The 15,262-nt window shown below is 41.5% G+C and overlaps 2 protein-coding genes across 3 annotated transcripts; both read right to left on the bottom strand.

The window, feature by feature from the left end:
- Nucleotides 1-182: 182 nt before the first annotated feature.
- LOC119496302 (E3 ubiquitin-protein ligase NHLRC1-like) lies at nucleotides 183-2,255 on the bottom strand. 2 transcript variants are annotated; one of them, XM_037783492.1, is made up of 2 exons: nucleotides 2,183-2,255; nucleotides 183-1,638 (listed from the first exon to the last, which is right to left on the bottom strand). In XM_037783492.1, the coding sequence occupies exon 2, from the start codon at nucleotides 1,556-1,558 to the stop codon at nucleotides 341-343; it is 1,218 nt and encodes a 405-aa protein (XP_037639420.1). In that variant the 5' UTR covers nucleotides 1,559-1,638; nucleotides 2,183-2,255; the 3' UTR covers nucleotides 183-340. The 2 variants fall into 2 exon arrangements, with proteins under 2 accessions (XP_037639420.1, XP_037639419.1); XM_037783491.1 differs by lacking the exon at nucleotides 2,183-2,255 and adding an exon at nucleotides 1,970-2,172.
- Nucleotides 2,256-3,029: 774 nt separating this feature from the next.
- Nucleotides 3,030-13,747, bottom strand: ptdss1a (phosphatidylserine synthase 1a). The gene is made up of 13 exons (XM_037785228.1): nucleotides 13,309-13,747; nucleotides 12,742-12,833; nucleotides 11,511-11,555; nucleotides 11,299-11,423; nucleotides 11,021-11,179; nucleotides 10,594-10,745; nucleotides 9,029-9,170; nucleotides 7,013-7,125; nucleotides 6,825-6,890; nucleotides 6,563-6,662; nucleotides 6,220-6,288; nucleotides 4,787-4,850; nucleotides 3,030-4,609 (listed from the first exon to the last, which is right to left on the bottom strand). Exons 1-13 carry the CDS (start codon nucleotides 13,488-13,490, stop codon nucleotides 4,515-4,517), a joined length of 1,404 nt encoding a protein of 467 aa, XP_037641156.1. The 5' UTR covers nucleotides 13,491-13,747; the 3' UTR covers nucleotides 3,030-4,514.
- Between the last annotated feature and the right edge of the window lie 1,515 nt (nucleotides 13,748-15,262).

Raw genomic sequence — 15,262 nt, 5'->3', positions numbered from 1 at the left:
TATCTTTTGACTTTTGACCCAATTAAAAAGAAGTAATATCTATTTGTTCGACCCACTCATCACAGGTTTATGGCCTCTTTCTTTTACTTGAGATGGTTTCATCTGAAGGATTTTTGTGGCTACAAGTATCCAAGTGAACGTATATGTGGTATCTCACAAGGAAACAGCAAAACAAATCATATAGTAGCTAATAGCATTAATTTTTATTATATCACATTAATCATTTTCAATGTAAAACTTGACTTAATATCTACTTAAATAGCATTGCCAGGTCACATCATCATTTCATAATATAATAAGCTACATTTCACATCCTCTAACTGGCCTGTTCATATGTGAGCTATATGATGGGCCCACCATCAGATTTAGCAGAATAAATCTTCACTGTGTGGTCTCCACTGTCCAGAATGACGAGTGTGTTGTTCAGTGACACCAGTCCAACTGGGCGGATGAGGTCTCCCATAAGTGGGGTCAGGACTGGGCTATTCGGGAGCTTCCCCAAACTCCAAATCATCCCCTGATCGGAGTCAATCAAAATCACATCTCCATCTCTGTCAAAGGCCACACCTGACATGTTCAGCCTCACTGTGGACTGCAGCGTCAGGCTGAAACTGTCAGTCTGATAAAGGAGGTGGAAGTCTTCTGTAAACACTCTCAGCCTCGAGCGTTGTTGCCTCCCTGGTGGACATGTGTCATCAGGTAAATGCTCCATCACTGCAGTGTTCCCAGTCACCCAGCAGCAGGCCACCGCTTTTGGATGCTGCAGGTCTGAAATGGCTGTGTGATGCTCTAGAGCGAGACCGTGAGTATAGTCCACTTTGACCTGGGACAGCGTGCCGGCTTGGACGTCTGAGACCAGGATGTGCCCGCAGCTGTCTGTGTCCACACCCCAGGGCATCTGGAGGGGCTCTTTGACCGTCAACACGTGGTTCCCCCTGGAGGTGAAAACCTTCACAGCTTTATCCCCTGCATCCGTCACCACCACGTGACCACAGGGAGTCACCGCCACATCCACTGGGTAACAGATCTTCCGACTGCCTTGTCCTCTTTGCCCGAAACTGTGCAGCTTCCTGCCCTGCGGATTGAACACCACCACCCTTTTCTCTCCATCATGCACCACCACTATTGTCCCTGAAGACCCCAAAACGGCTATCCCAGTGGGATTGATGAGAGTCCCCCATCCTCCAAAAGCTGTGCAGAGGTGCAGAGCATTTGCGGCCAAGCCAAGGCCCGCCTTGGCCCTCTGAGGAGGAGCAGTGGATGTGGGACTCCGAGACAACAGCAGCTCCTGCAGGTCACTAAGAGCCTGGCAGTGGGAGGTGCTGTCAACGCTGCACAGCTGTCGACAGAACGGGCACTCCAGCTTCCTCAGGAGAGGGTGGGACAGAGCCCTGATGCATTCCAGACAGAGTACATGTCCACAGGAAAGGTTTTGTGGTCTCTGCTCCCTCTGCTGAGTGCTGAACTTCACGAAGCAGACTTTACACTCCAGCAAGTTGATCTGGATCTCTCTCAGAATCCCCTCTGGACTCAGGCTGCCACACCACGGGGAGGCCATGATTGAAATATCCTGATGTTCTCTTTAAACCCGCTGAGACGGATCAGTCAGCTGATGCTGGCTGCAGCAGGTTCAGGATTCTGAAAAAGAAAGACTAAATGAGATGGAGAGAATGATGAGGAGAGGGATATGAAGGCAGAGAGCACTGCCACATTTTTGTCAACACACTCATGTCCTGTGCTTTAGGCCCAAAGGATCACGTGACATTTAGCACAACACTGAGGCTCTCTGCTGCCCTCCTTTGGAAACCAGCTTACACACAGGTTGGAGATGGTAAAGTGTTTACAGCCCCTGTTGTTTTGAGCACAGCAAGCAGAAACAACTTAATTCCTTATTTTCCATATATGTATATTAAAAAGCCAGGATCTCCAAAAGATGTTACATGGGTTTACAGTGTGCCTGAATACTCACTGCGGGGTGACAGCTTCTGATAACTTGAGGCTTTTTCTTTCAGCAATTGCAATTTCTAGATATACTTCCTTTACTATTCTATTCAATTCAATTCAATTTATTTTTGTATAGCGTCAAATCACAAGAGAAGTTATCTTGAGGGTCCAGATGCTTACTACTGTTGGACTATACAACATTCTTTGCTGTTCATTTCAAAGGGAACATCAACCGTACCTTCAAAAACATGTTGTTATAGGTCAGCACGAGGCAGCTATTTCAGTCTCTGAGTTTCATGGTTTGCAGACAGAGTGAAATCTGATCCGAGACGGGCAGCGCTTGAGTCAGCCAATCCGGCACTCCTTTGCTGCAGCAGGACGCTCTTCAGGGGTCGAGCAAGGTCATTTATGGTTTCCTATTGTTAAGTACTCAGACGGCGTCATACTTCTATGAATATAATAGAGTAAAACAAATATTTTTTTTAATGAGTAATAAAGGCATTCATTGTTGAAAGTAGTGCTGCTGCAAAAACAAACTACATATACTGTCTTGTGGTTGTATGCCTTCACCAACCAGTGAAGTTGCAGTTTACATCCATGTCTGTCCAAAATGTCATCTCTTCATCATTTTATCCTATTAGACATTTGTTTGAAGTTGTCATAGTTAGCATATGAATTCTTGAGTTATGGACAAAAACGTATCAGTGACCTTGACCATTAACCACCAAATTCTAATCAGCTCATCTTTGAATCCAATTGAAGTTTGTGCCAAATTTGAAAATAATTTGCTCAGGGTGTTCCTGAGATATAACGTTCACCAGAATGGAACGGCCTCAAGGTCACAGGGACCTTTTACCACCAAAATTGAATCAGTTCGTCCTTGAATCCAGATGGACATTTTTCCCAAATTTGAAAGAAAGTAATTCCCTCCCGGCATTCCTGAGATATCGCACACACACACAAACAAGACAGACAAGGACATACATACATACGAACAACCCGAAAACATAATGCCTCTGGCCACGGCTGTCGCCGGCACAGAGGCATAAAAAGGGCAAATACCTCCAATAATAACTTACAAGGAGTTTAAGAGGAAATGCAAAACATTTTATTATGTTTCATTACTTCACAGTGAAAAAGAACAGCCATTTTCATCGGAATTGTTTTTGGCAAATGACATCTAAATCCAGAGACAATGTACCATTTATAGTGTCTACTGCAGCACAGGAGCCTGGTCCATTCCACAGAGGTCAACGTCTGGATTGTCGAGGATTATGAGGGATATATATCTGTACTGAGATGATGCCGATAGAGCGAATGAAAATAAACATTCAAGAAAGCACTCGAGAGCAGAAGAATCAAAAACACGAAAAGCCAAAATTTTGTCATAATACAAACTGAGAAAAGTTGGGAATAAAAAAAAGAGAGCATGCAAACAGGCACAAGGGGTGAATTAAAATAATACGATGACAGTGAAAGACATAAAAATAACAATACTGGCGCTCTGGCGTGTGGTGTTATACAAAGATCCGTTGACTATTCTTGTAACATTTTCCTACTGAAACACTTGATTTGACACAGCCATGCAAATGCAATATATGCCGTAACAAGAAGGTCGACAGTGAAACAAAGCCACGCCTGCACTCAGACAGGTAGAGCCTGACAATACATGCAGGAATGCCCTCCGATATCAGTAAAGTAAAAAAAAAAAAATGATAGCAGCCACAGATGGATAGGGAGAGTAAAATCACTCAAGGTCACGAAGATTCACAAAAATACTCAAGCATTACAAAATGTACAGTAGTTGCAAGAAAACATTCTGAAAAGTGCTTAAACTGTGCTTTGCTTTGTTCCAGGGTCAAACACAATCCTCAGTCAATGATCCTAACCAAGCTAAAGCCGTCTTGCATTGAAATCCTGCCCACATTCAAGTTATAAACACGAAACAGGTGTGAACATCTAGGATGTAAATAGACAATAGATGACTAATAAAAGGACATTAGCCTTTCTGTGCTATAAACATAGAGGCTGTGATAAATTCTACATAATGGCTTTTTAACGTTTAAATGTGTCGAACCAACATACTGGAGTTAAGGCTGGTGTAAAACCAGTCAAATGCACATTGACCATCAATGATATACTGTATCGTAGAATAAATGTTTGTAAATTATAGTTTATCAGCTACAATGATCATGCAGTCACATCTACAATCGGCAGTTTTTATTGCCACTTCTTTCTTTCTCTCTCACACACAAAATACTAAGCTGTCTTTCTTTCACAGAAACCTGTGATCAGTGGTTTAGGAGTGTTTTTTTTATGACTACAGCACACAGTTAAGTGTGCACCTCTGTAGTCCAAGCCTCTGTGCACTCCTAATAACACTGCATGGGCCTGTTGATCCGCTTAGCCTCTCCTGTCTCCACTCCCTCTACTGTAGGTGGGGGCTTTCTAGACTTTAATTACACCAGGAAGTGGTTGCATCTTTACCCCCCTTCTCAACCTGTGATCCTTCACACCTGGCTCCCTTGGAGTGAGTTCAGGAGTCGCACACCAGCTTCTGGCTCCAACTCCTACTGGCTGTCCAGGCCGTTGATGGATTCTGTCTTTCCGGAGTCCTTCCCTCTACGTCTGGGCGTAGGGCTGTCGTCATCTTCGTCTGTCTCCTCTGGAACATGAGGGTCAAACACTTGGGAATGAGTTTATAAAAAGATGCAACTGAACTTTGCAGTATGAGTAAAACACCATTCCAACCACTAGAGGTCGGCCCTTCACAAGATTACAGCTGATTACTTTTATGAGCCTTTTTTTATGTGGTTGATGATTTACAGTAAAGTCACTGTACCTTTAAATACTTCTTCATTGTCGGCATATTCAGCGTAATAACTGTCTTCACACTCTGAGAGGCTCTGTGAGAGGAGAAGAAGTTCAGACGCATGACACATATACCATTAACTGGACACGGAACATATAGCAGCTAACTGACCCTGTGCAGCTTTCATAGTACACTGAATGATAACATTTAACGGGAAAGTTTATATTCGCAGAGGGTCCCTCAAGAGGAAGTCAGCCGATTCTTTAGATATGGAAAACGCAACACTGCTGGCTTCGCCTATCTGTTGGAGCAATGGCTTCTCGTCATTGAGACATAGGTGTCAAGGATTGTTGCAGCTCACTAACCTTGTGCAATATTTAGCACCTGGCATGTGAGAACAGCAGGGAGTTGAAAGGTCTTGTTTTTGTCACTGACAGGCTCAGATTGTTATTATAATAAGTGTCTGACAACATTATGGAAAAGACCCAACAGAGAAATAAAACGTTTTTATTACCTTTCGCTTGATCCGGTCTGTTTGTTATTGTGTCCAAGTCCCGCTCAAGTAGAAGTCTTGTTGTGAAACCTGAATATCCATATACTCTGGCTCAAGTAAATACGGGCGGCCATCGAATTCAAAGACCTCGTCCACATTGTCGAAATCATCTAAATATTCAGCCATGACATTGAAAATCTTTTAGATAACACTAAACTACGCTTTCTGTACTCCAACACGACAAACTCGGCCCGGCTGGCACTCACATTTCCACCCGTTGTCTTCGGCAACACGTCACCTCGCAAAATTTGAGAACGAGACTTCTCCTTGAACGAGACTCTTTCCATAATGTTGTCAGACACTTATAATAACAACCAGAGCCTGTCATTGCAAAAACAAGCACTTTTAGTGGACGTAAATGGCGGTGCCAGGTTGCCCCAATAGGTTTATATTGCGGCTCCCGTGAGCAGCTGCCGTGAGCAGCTGCCGTCTACAGCGCTCTCCCTCAATACTGGACCAATTTGAGAATTTTTTGTCGCTATTAGTCAGTTAGACACAAAAACATGGGAAAACAGGGTCCAGGTTGAAAAATACCAAAGTTCAAAACTTATTTTGCCGTAGGTAATGACCATCATGAGCGTGATACTAGGTCAACCTACTAAGACCGCTGGTGTGAGTTTTATGTAAAAGTGGTGCTTATTCTGACAACATGACAAACTGATACCAGATTTACATAACAACAAAGGTCCAAAAGGGGCTTTTGTTTTAACACTTGTGCAGGTGCGTAAGCCATCATTGCCTTTCAACAAACGAATAATAAACGAACCGGTTACCCAAACAAATGGGAGTTTCCATGCGTCCCTTACAGGATTAAAGAGAGCTTTAAACGGAGACCAACATTGCTTCGTTTTTGTTATGAACTATATGACAAACTTAACAACACTTCTACAATTTAAAGCAATAGACATACCTTTTGTCTTGGACCATAATTTTCAGCGTACCACACCATTCCAAACAGGCACAGGAATGTAATGAAGGCCTAAAAACAGATCAAACAAAAACAGAGACTGTATAATGATTTATGGAAAATACATAATCAATAACTTACAGCACTGGACGTTTGTGATGTTCAATTGTTTTTTTAAAATGTTTAAACAGAAAGATGTGTGTGAAAATTTATGGTGTGTTGGCGGCAAAGTTAAGTCACAAGATTTCATGCATTTCAAAGCATGACGAGCCTACAACTAGCTGCAGAAGACCGTAGTAATTCATCTTGACACAGAAATGCAACGTTACTGTGATCCTGATCTTACCAAACACAGCAGCCAGAGGATCACATAGAGGATCTGTGTTTTTGAGAACAGGTCCTGTCCAAACTTAATACACGCCAAGGCCTCCAGGAAGGCTATTGCCCTGTGAATGAGGGGAGAAAAACAAACGTTAACAACTAAAGCCTTTGACCTGCATTCAACTTTAAACTGAAGAAAGCTCAAAACAAGTAAGCCCTTTATGTGGCTTTTACCTGAGAGAAAAAAAGATCAACTTTAGTAGTAGTTTAATTTAGGTTTCACTTACCCAAACACCCAGCACTGGGTCCCAACTCTCTTGCACTGTGTGTCTGTAAGGTACGCATAATACTGCCTAAAGCAAAGAACAAATGCAATGCAAACAGTCAGTTATTTGCCGTACCGTTAATCTGCTCGTCAAAGTCAGTTTCTAGGGATCATTTCCCTACTAATAAAACTGTCTTATGTGTTTTTTACCTCACTGTTGGAGCCGTGATGATACCAACGAACAGGATCCGACACCAGCTAAGAGCATGGCTTGCAGGAAAGATGAAAATGTGCTTGAGGAAGAATGTGTTCAACTCTGTTAGCTATGGACAAAGAGGGAAACGGGTAAAAGAGATTAAGATTTTCATGTTGTATATAAATAACACAGAGAAGTTGGACAGAGACACATTTCTGTTCTAGCTCTCTATTCAAGCACATTGACGTTGAAGTTATTAGTGTAGGAACGTAGGCACTTTTTATACATAGACCCCAATATAAATAATCTTACATAAAGTATTTAAGGAGAAGTAAAGTATTCATATTCAATGTTTGATTCCAAATATTGTGCAAGTATTAATATGCATGGTGACGTTGTTTGTTTCAGGGGGGATTTCGTCTTCAGTGTTTTTTAGCACAGTAACACGTTGCACAAGTTGGATTATGATCAGGTGACCGACTTAGCCAGTCAAGAACGTTGCACTGTTTGGCCCTAAAAACCTACTGGTTGCTTTGACTGTGTCCTGCTGTACTGTTGTAAAACGACTGTATGTATGAAAAGGACAACAGTTCCTACTATGTTCACACAGTATGGATGTGAAAGCCCTTCAACACTCGTACAGCTGCAAGTCAGCATCAAATCCAGTGTGCTAGAGTACAGAGCCAACACAATAAAAACTGTGTCACTGTTCTACTACTTATGGACTGCGTTCACAGCAGACATTTTGACTTGTCATATTAGGAAAAGTGTGTTACTTATAACATTAAAGGGTATTTTTTCAACCCGGATCCTATTTTCCCATGTTTCTGTGTTATCTCACAGCAGATGTTTTGATATAGTCTTAGCACAAGTGTCGCAAATGCCATGTAATGACAGCTATGCTCCATTAACAGGTACCAATAAGCCATGCCAGTGAGACTGCGTGCACAAAAACAGGGCCCTGGAACTGTCCCGACTATAAGAAATGTAGCCATTATTAATGTTTTAGTCACACCGAGGGATGCACCGATTCAACTTTTTCAGTCCCGATAGCGATACCTGGGCTTTGGCTATCAGCCTATACCGAATACCGATCTGATACCAGTATTTAATTAATAAGCTGTATGCCTCACAGTGTGTAAATGACTGGGATCACTCTTTTATGTGTATACATCAGGCTTGACTTAAACATTGCATCTCGAGTTACACCTTTGTTCAACAAGTCAAAATGTGTGCTGTTAGTAAGAACTATTGGCAATGGAACTCAATTTGTGCTTTATGACAGAGAGAGATGCACCAGAAAGGTCGATCAGTTCAGCCAGGACACTGACAAAACAAAGATTCTCCTACAACTCACACTTGGATAAAGTAGTTGGCAACAATACTAGCAGTTCATTTAGGGGGACACTCTGTCCATGTCCCTCTCATCCGCACTGGAAGATAATGAGGGAGGCCTGCTGCCGTGTTATTCACTCATTTGGCCTGGAGCCTGTTTGGTTGAATCCAGTGAAGAGCAGCTAAACTGTCACCGCGCTGAGTAGAGCGGAGACGTCCCCCATCTCTTCAACTAATTCTCAAAGACTGGTAATTGCTATTTAAAGCCTCAAGAGAGTTGCCTGAGTGACAGAGAGGGGAGAACAATGTTGTTTCATCACCACACAAAAAAATGAGAGAAACAGCAGCTTTCATCGCCATGGTTTCCAGTGGGTAGAAATTTGGCAGCCACAGTTGACTCTCCAGTGGAAAGCAATGGAGCTTACTCAAGTTCTCCATCCACGGTTTACTCATTACTATAAGTTGCTCCCGGTTAATCTAGTGTGTCTTTCATCCGTATGGGATTAGCTGTTAACGTGTAGACAGCAGGACACTAGTGCATTATATGGATCTGTGTGAGACGGGTTTTAGATTTCAACAAGAGAGGAGATAATTAGATTAGCCTGGACTTAACACGCAGAGCACACCGGATGATCTCCAACTAGTCAGCACTTAGTCACGGGGAGATGGCGAGAGAGGATTTCTCAGTGACCCACCTGCCAGATGATCATGAACAGATAGACGCCCATCACTCGCTGCAGGGAGGACTTCGGGTCAAGCCAGCGTACGTAGGTCCAGCTCGCAGGGGTGAACTGTAACGCGGCTCGCTTGATCTTCCCTGTGGTGGAGTGGATGTCTCTTGAAGGGAAGCGCAGGAGAAGGATTACAAAGACATGCAGATAGATTTACAATAAGTATTATGTTAGTACAGTAGACAAAGCCGGATGAAAGTAATGCCATCACATTAATAATTCACGTCCACTCCGCCTTGATGAACTTGTGGGATCATATTTCAAAACAACTATTTATGCAATCTTAAGATGGTTTCTCAAATGCATTACTTGATGTACTAGATAGCCCTTACTCATCTGAATTTACATATCTTACGTATTCTGATTTTATTAAATATTACACACAATTTTCACTTTTATAACATTGATAAAAGTTATCAATGTCAATTAAATAAGGTAAAACTACCTTTCATTGGGCTCAAAATAAAATAAATCTTGAATTTACATAATAAAGCATAAAGGCCAAAAAATTAAATAACTATATAAACATTCTTTAGCTTGTGATTTTATCCTTTAAGGATATATTTTACATTTCAGTTTAAATTAAAGTGATAATGTATTACTGTCAGTAGTGGAATGTAATTAAATACATTTACTCAAGTACTATATTTAAGTACAAATTTGAAGTACTTAAACTTTACTTTAGTCTTTTCATGCTACTTTATACTTCTAGTCCATTACATATCAGAGGAAAATATTGTACTTTTTACTTCACTACATTTATCTGACAGCTTAAGTTACTAGTTACTTATTAATAAGTACTTATTATTAGTAAGATTTTAAGACATTGATGAGTACAGCTTAAATGATTAGTTGATTAATTAACTGATAGAAAACTAATTGGTATCTATTTTGATAATCATTTAAATCCTTTATAATGCAAAAACATTTCATGGTTCCAGCTTCACAAATATGAGGATTTTCAGTTTTTTGCCTTTGAATTATTCTTATTTACTTTTTATTCATTTTGAATTTTCACCATTTTCTGAAGCAGAATCCGCAGATTAATCATAATGACAATAATCATTAGTTGCTGCCCTATGTAAAATACAATTAGCTCCACAAATGTGTAATAATAATAATCTGATGATATAATATATGATAGTATAACAGTCACCGGGGACATTTTCTGCATTGAGTATTTTTACTTTTGATACTTTAAGTACATTTTCTTGATTATACTTACATACTTTTACTAATAACTTTAGTGCAGGACTTTTACATTCAAGTATTTTCACAGTGTGGTATTAGTACTTTTACTTAAGTAAAGGATCTGAGTACTTCTTCCACCTCTGGTTACTGCTAATATATTAGATGTATTATTATTCAATCAGGGCTGATAACATGAAATGCATGCACCAGGCTTACCATATAAAACCCCACTTCCCTTATCACAACCTCTAACTAACTTCACAAATCCAACAGACTAAAGATGAACACAAAACTGGATACTGTTACTCGTAGTTAATTTCCAGATTGCAAGTTCATACTTAATACTGGCCCAGTGGTAGGTCCTCATCTCCAAAAAGCGGCAGACAGTCATGCCGAGCCAGATGCCTCCTCCATTACACAGCAGAATGTCCAGAATCACCTGGTCCCACCAGCACTCAGCAAAGTTAGGCAGCAGATGCATGAAGAAGAGCTGAAGAGGAGATTAGGAGGCTGTGAGTCTACATCATATCTGAAAAACTGTTTTTTAGCCTACAGTAATATCTAATATGGGTTATATAAACGTATTGAGAATGGCCAAAACCCATCAACTTCACACCAGATAAAACACTTTACAATTTTACAATTTACAATTTCTCCATAATAAAGACGGAGTGAGAGACAGGCCGCCAGAGAGAAAGTGATAGGCCACAGGATGCTACGGGATGTTTAGTGTGTGATAACCTCATCTGGTGTGTGCTTCCTTACCTCCGTAAGCTCCCAGGTAATACTGATGGTCCAGCAGAGGCCGTAGCTTCGAATGAGCAGGGCCTTCATACCCCAGCCCCAGAAATGGCTGAATGCAAAAATGTCAAAATGGCTCACGATCCTCTCCCAGGTGATGACATGGCAGTTCACCGCATAGTCCTGCAGAGAGCAGCACAGATTGTCTCATTAAAGTGATTGATAATCCCCTGCTAGTGAACGCAACTGGTGCATGTGAATCAATATGAAAATTATTTTCCGTGCAAGCCTGCATCACTCACCATTACGTCCGCCTCTCTTTTGGCATAACGCAGGTTGGAGTCCAACCAATACATTAGCTGCTTCACCTGCCGCCAGTTGAGGAAGATGATTAAAACCAGGAACAGGAAGTAGAGGACACTCAGACCTTTACAGCAGAGAGAGACGGGACGTTAGGAAAGGAAATCTAAGCTCCAAATAAAAACAGTTTTCACCCTCTGAGAGCAATACTCACCAAAGACTATTCGCCATATTGCTGGATGTGGTCTGGTGAAAGGACCTAAAGTGAGGCACATAAAGATATTATGTCAAATACATCATCTACAACAAGTGACGACGAAACAATGAAATCAGTTTTCCTTTGTATTGTTGTTTCACTTAGGGCTGCACAGTTAATCGAATATTAATCGTGATCACAACTTTGACTTCCCACACTTAAATGAACATGATCGAATGTGATATTGACGTTTAAAATGTGTGCTGAGCTCATAGAAAACTATCAAATCAAGCACCTCCTAAACTAACAGCCAGCCAACACCTTCACTTTTGGGGAGCCGCTGCGTGATTTCAGTTTATGACATAAATATTCACCAGATATGTGTGTTTATATATAACTATATGTTCTTGCCTTCTTCTTAACCATCATCGTTTAGCAACTTCTTTAAATCTAATTCTCAAATTCATTCACATAATACTAGACAGGTTAGTCATCTTCACCTGCCTTTTTACAAAACAAAACATGGCCAGTACTCCCTCAGATATCGTGGTGTATAAGTATGGAACACCAAAATACATGTTATCAAGAGCTCGTTATCCTTAGAGCATTTTAAAAGGAAATTATCATCACATTTAATTCATGATGTCTAATTATCTTTTGATATGTTTAGATATTTTTTCTTTTCTTCTGTACTGTTTTTTGTATGTATTTCATTTGTTTGTATTGGATTATTTTCAACTATTTGGTTAGGGTTTTTCCTGCATATTTTGTGTACTTTTTGTGTACTTTTCTGTTTTTAAAATTATGTTAGTTTAGATCTTTCTTCCTTTTTTGTTATTGTTTTTTTTTTCTCCTGGGGTTGAGGGGAGATCCTTTGTATAAGCCTGTGGCTTCTTGACCTCTCCTGACACATTTCTTGTTTTTTTTAATTGACTGGATTTTGTGCAGTTTTATATATGTGCAATTAAATAAAATAAAATAAATAAAATAAATAAAAATCCTTTTATTTTCTATATTTTCTTACACCCCTAATAATCATGCAGCCCTACTTCCACATACAGTATACTGCCCATAAGCATAGACACTTGTGCTTCCTGGTTTCGTTTTCACAGTATCACAATGAGGTTCTTCCTGTAAAAGCAGTCAGTCATATGTTAAATAATAATGTTTATGTTGCTCTTTCAGGTAATTAATGTCTATATATGCAGACACACTTTAACTAAATGAAAATAATAATGTTTGTGCTCACCGTTAGGAAATGCCAAAACACTGATGACAAGGAAGAAGGAAATGACCAGGATGAGCCCCACCCAGAGATTACTGTCTGGGTTCCCATCATCTCTGCAGGGTTAGAGTAAACACACACATGTTGGTTAATACCACCACCAGTGGTATACTGTGGTATAATGTTAATAAACAACCCCTATTATAAGTAGAATAAGCTTTATATGCCTTCAACAACTGCATGTGCCTCACATGTATTCACACAACACATGAAAGTGTGATATATAGTAGATTTAAAGGGTAAAATGTGGTTATTAAAGCAGATAATCACAGTAAATGTAACATTGTTGTAGCTAATATCAGGAAACATGCATCACTGCACTATTATGTAACACATTTCTTTATTATTATTATCTTTTTATTAATGATAGCAACATATAGTCACTGAGGAAGTTATTCCAGTGCTTTCATGTGCATGTAAATGTTCATTTCAGTCATTAAAAGAGGAGCAGCTAAAGGCTAGCTGCTGCAGTCAGAGCATCACCGTTAGCTAGCTATGCTAAGCTAACCCAGCTAGCTGCGGTCGTCTTACCTTGTGAAGGCGAAATACATCAGACTGAGCACCGTGCATGTCAGCAGCGTGATGGTGTGCGGCCGGTAGAAGAACTCGATGGTGATGTCTTCAACCTGCTGCTCGTTTATCATTCGGAAATGCATCCTGTAGTTCACATCATCCTTGTCTAAGGTGTGGGATCCGCTGTACACGGACGCCATAGCATGAAGAGACCAGCAGCAGCAGCAGCAGGTCCTCACAGGAGCAGGAGAAAGTGATCCTCCTCCTCCTCCTCCTCCTCCTCCTCCACCAGCAGCAAGCAACCACTACTTACTGCTACTGCACACTATACAATTAACATATATAGGGTTACATAGCAAGCTAGTAGATGTAACAGCTGAGCAGAATGAGCAACAAAGGGTTAAAAAAAGACAGTTTTAGAGATAACTTGTTCACTTTTGATTGTGATTGGTGTTCATGTTAGTAGGGAGTGTCCCCAAAGCAGGAAGAGTTCACACATACCCTCCTCATGATGCCCTCCCGCCCTCATCATGCGCTCCTGCTGCTATGAGTGTTTATAGCATGACCTCCACGCGAGGACTTAAAAGCATGACACTTCTTTAACTACTAAATCAATTAACAATCTTAAACTGTGAATTGATAATAATCTGATATTTTGAGGTGGAGGTTCTTTCATTCTCACTGTGCAATATCATTTTCCACTTGTGCAATTTTGTTAAAGGGACTATTTGTCACTTTCAGAAATTCTTGTTAAAGGGACTGTTTGTAACTTTTTTTTTTTTTTTTTTTTTTTTAATGTTATTTTTTTGGGGGCATTTTTTAAGCATTTTATTGATAGGGGGAGAGAGAGAATTGACATGCGGAAAGGACCACAGGCCGGATTCGAACCCGGGTCCACCGCTGCAAGGGACAGAGCCTTGGCGATACATGGGCGCTCGCTCTACCGACTGAGCTAACCAGCCGCCCGTTTGTAACTTTTTAAGCGTATAAATGTAGCGGGTCGCCACACGTTCGCATATGCGTGCTCGCGTGTGGCCGGAGCCTCGTCTCCGCTGCCTGCTCACCTTCACTCAGACAGAGCGCGCGTGCTCGCGTACTCGCTCCACCTCTACTGGCAGTGAACGCGTGCTCACTCCACACTGCAGAAGAGTTAGTTTAGCTCTGAGAATATCTAGTGAATGCACAGGGGACGTTTGAGCAGAAATAAATGCTGCAGCTCCTCCAGACCAACAGAGGTTTTCCGTGTCTTGTGAATTGACGGGGCTCCTCCACGTGTTACGTCGTCGTCTCGTTACCGACCGGGTGCCGGCGTCTCCCTGGGGGGTGCCGGCTGCGGTCGGGAGGCGATAACGTAACTCGTTGAGGAGCCCCGCTGCCTGAGCCTGCGCTGAGGCAGGAAAAGCCAACACTAGGATCAGCAGTGATTCATGGAGAGACCTTCGTCTGGTCAGCTAACATTACTGCCAAGCAGCTGAAATATAGAGTGATATTGTGCTTTTAGCTGACGTGTGTCGCCTCACTGTGTTGAGCGATGCTTGTCAATGTCTATTTAGAGCGAGCAAATGCGAGCTCGACGCTGACTTTCGTTGATTTCAAGGCCACAGGTGTCGCTGTTAACAAGCATTTCTGAAAGTTACAAATAGTCCCTTTAACAGCGACATCTGTGGCCGTTAAGTCAACGAAAGTCACCGTCGGGCTCGCGCTTGCTCGCTCTACATAGACATGAACGAGCATCGCTCAAAACAGTGAGGTGACACACGTCAGCTAAAACCACAATATCACTCTATATTTCACCTGCTTGGCAGTAATGTTAGCTGACCAGACGCTGGTCTCTCCATGAATCAATGCTGATCCTAGTGTTGGCTTTTCCTGCTTCAGCCTCCGGGGCTGAAGCAGGAAAAGAAACGTTATTGCCTCCCGACCCGGTCGGAGACGATAACGTTTATCGCTACGGAGCCCCGTCACTTTCACA

This window comes from Sebastes umbrosus, chromosome 11 (genome assembly GCF_015220745.1).
Source record: "Sebastes umbrosus isolate fSebUmb1 chromosome 11, fSebUmb1.pri, whole genome shotgun sequence".
Taxonomy (NCBI): domain Eukaryota; kingdom Metazoa; phylum Chordata; class Actinopteri; order Perciformes; family Sebastidae; genus Sebastes; species Sebastes umbrosus.
The sequence above is the reverse complement of the archived record's forward strand: the minus strand, read 5'-3'. Positions and strand labels throughout refer to the sequence as shown.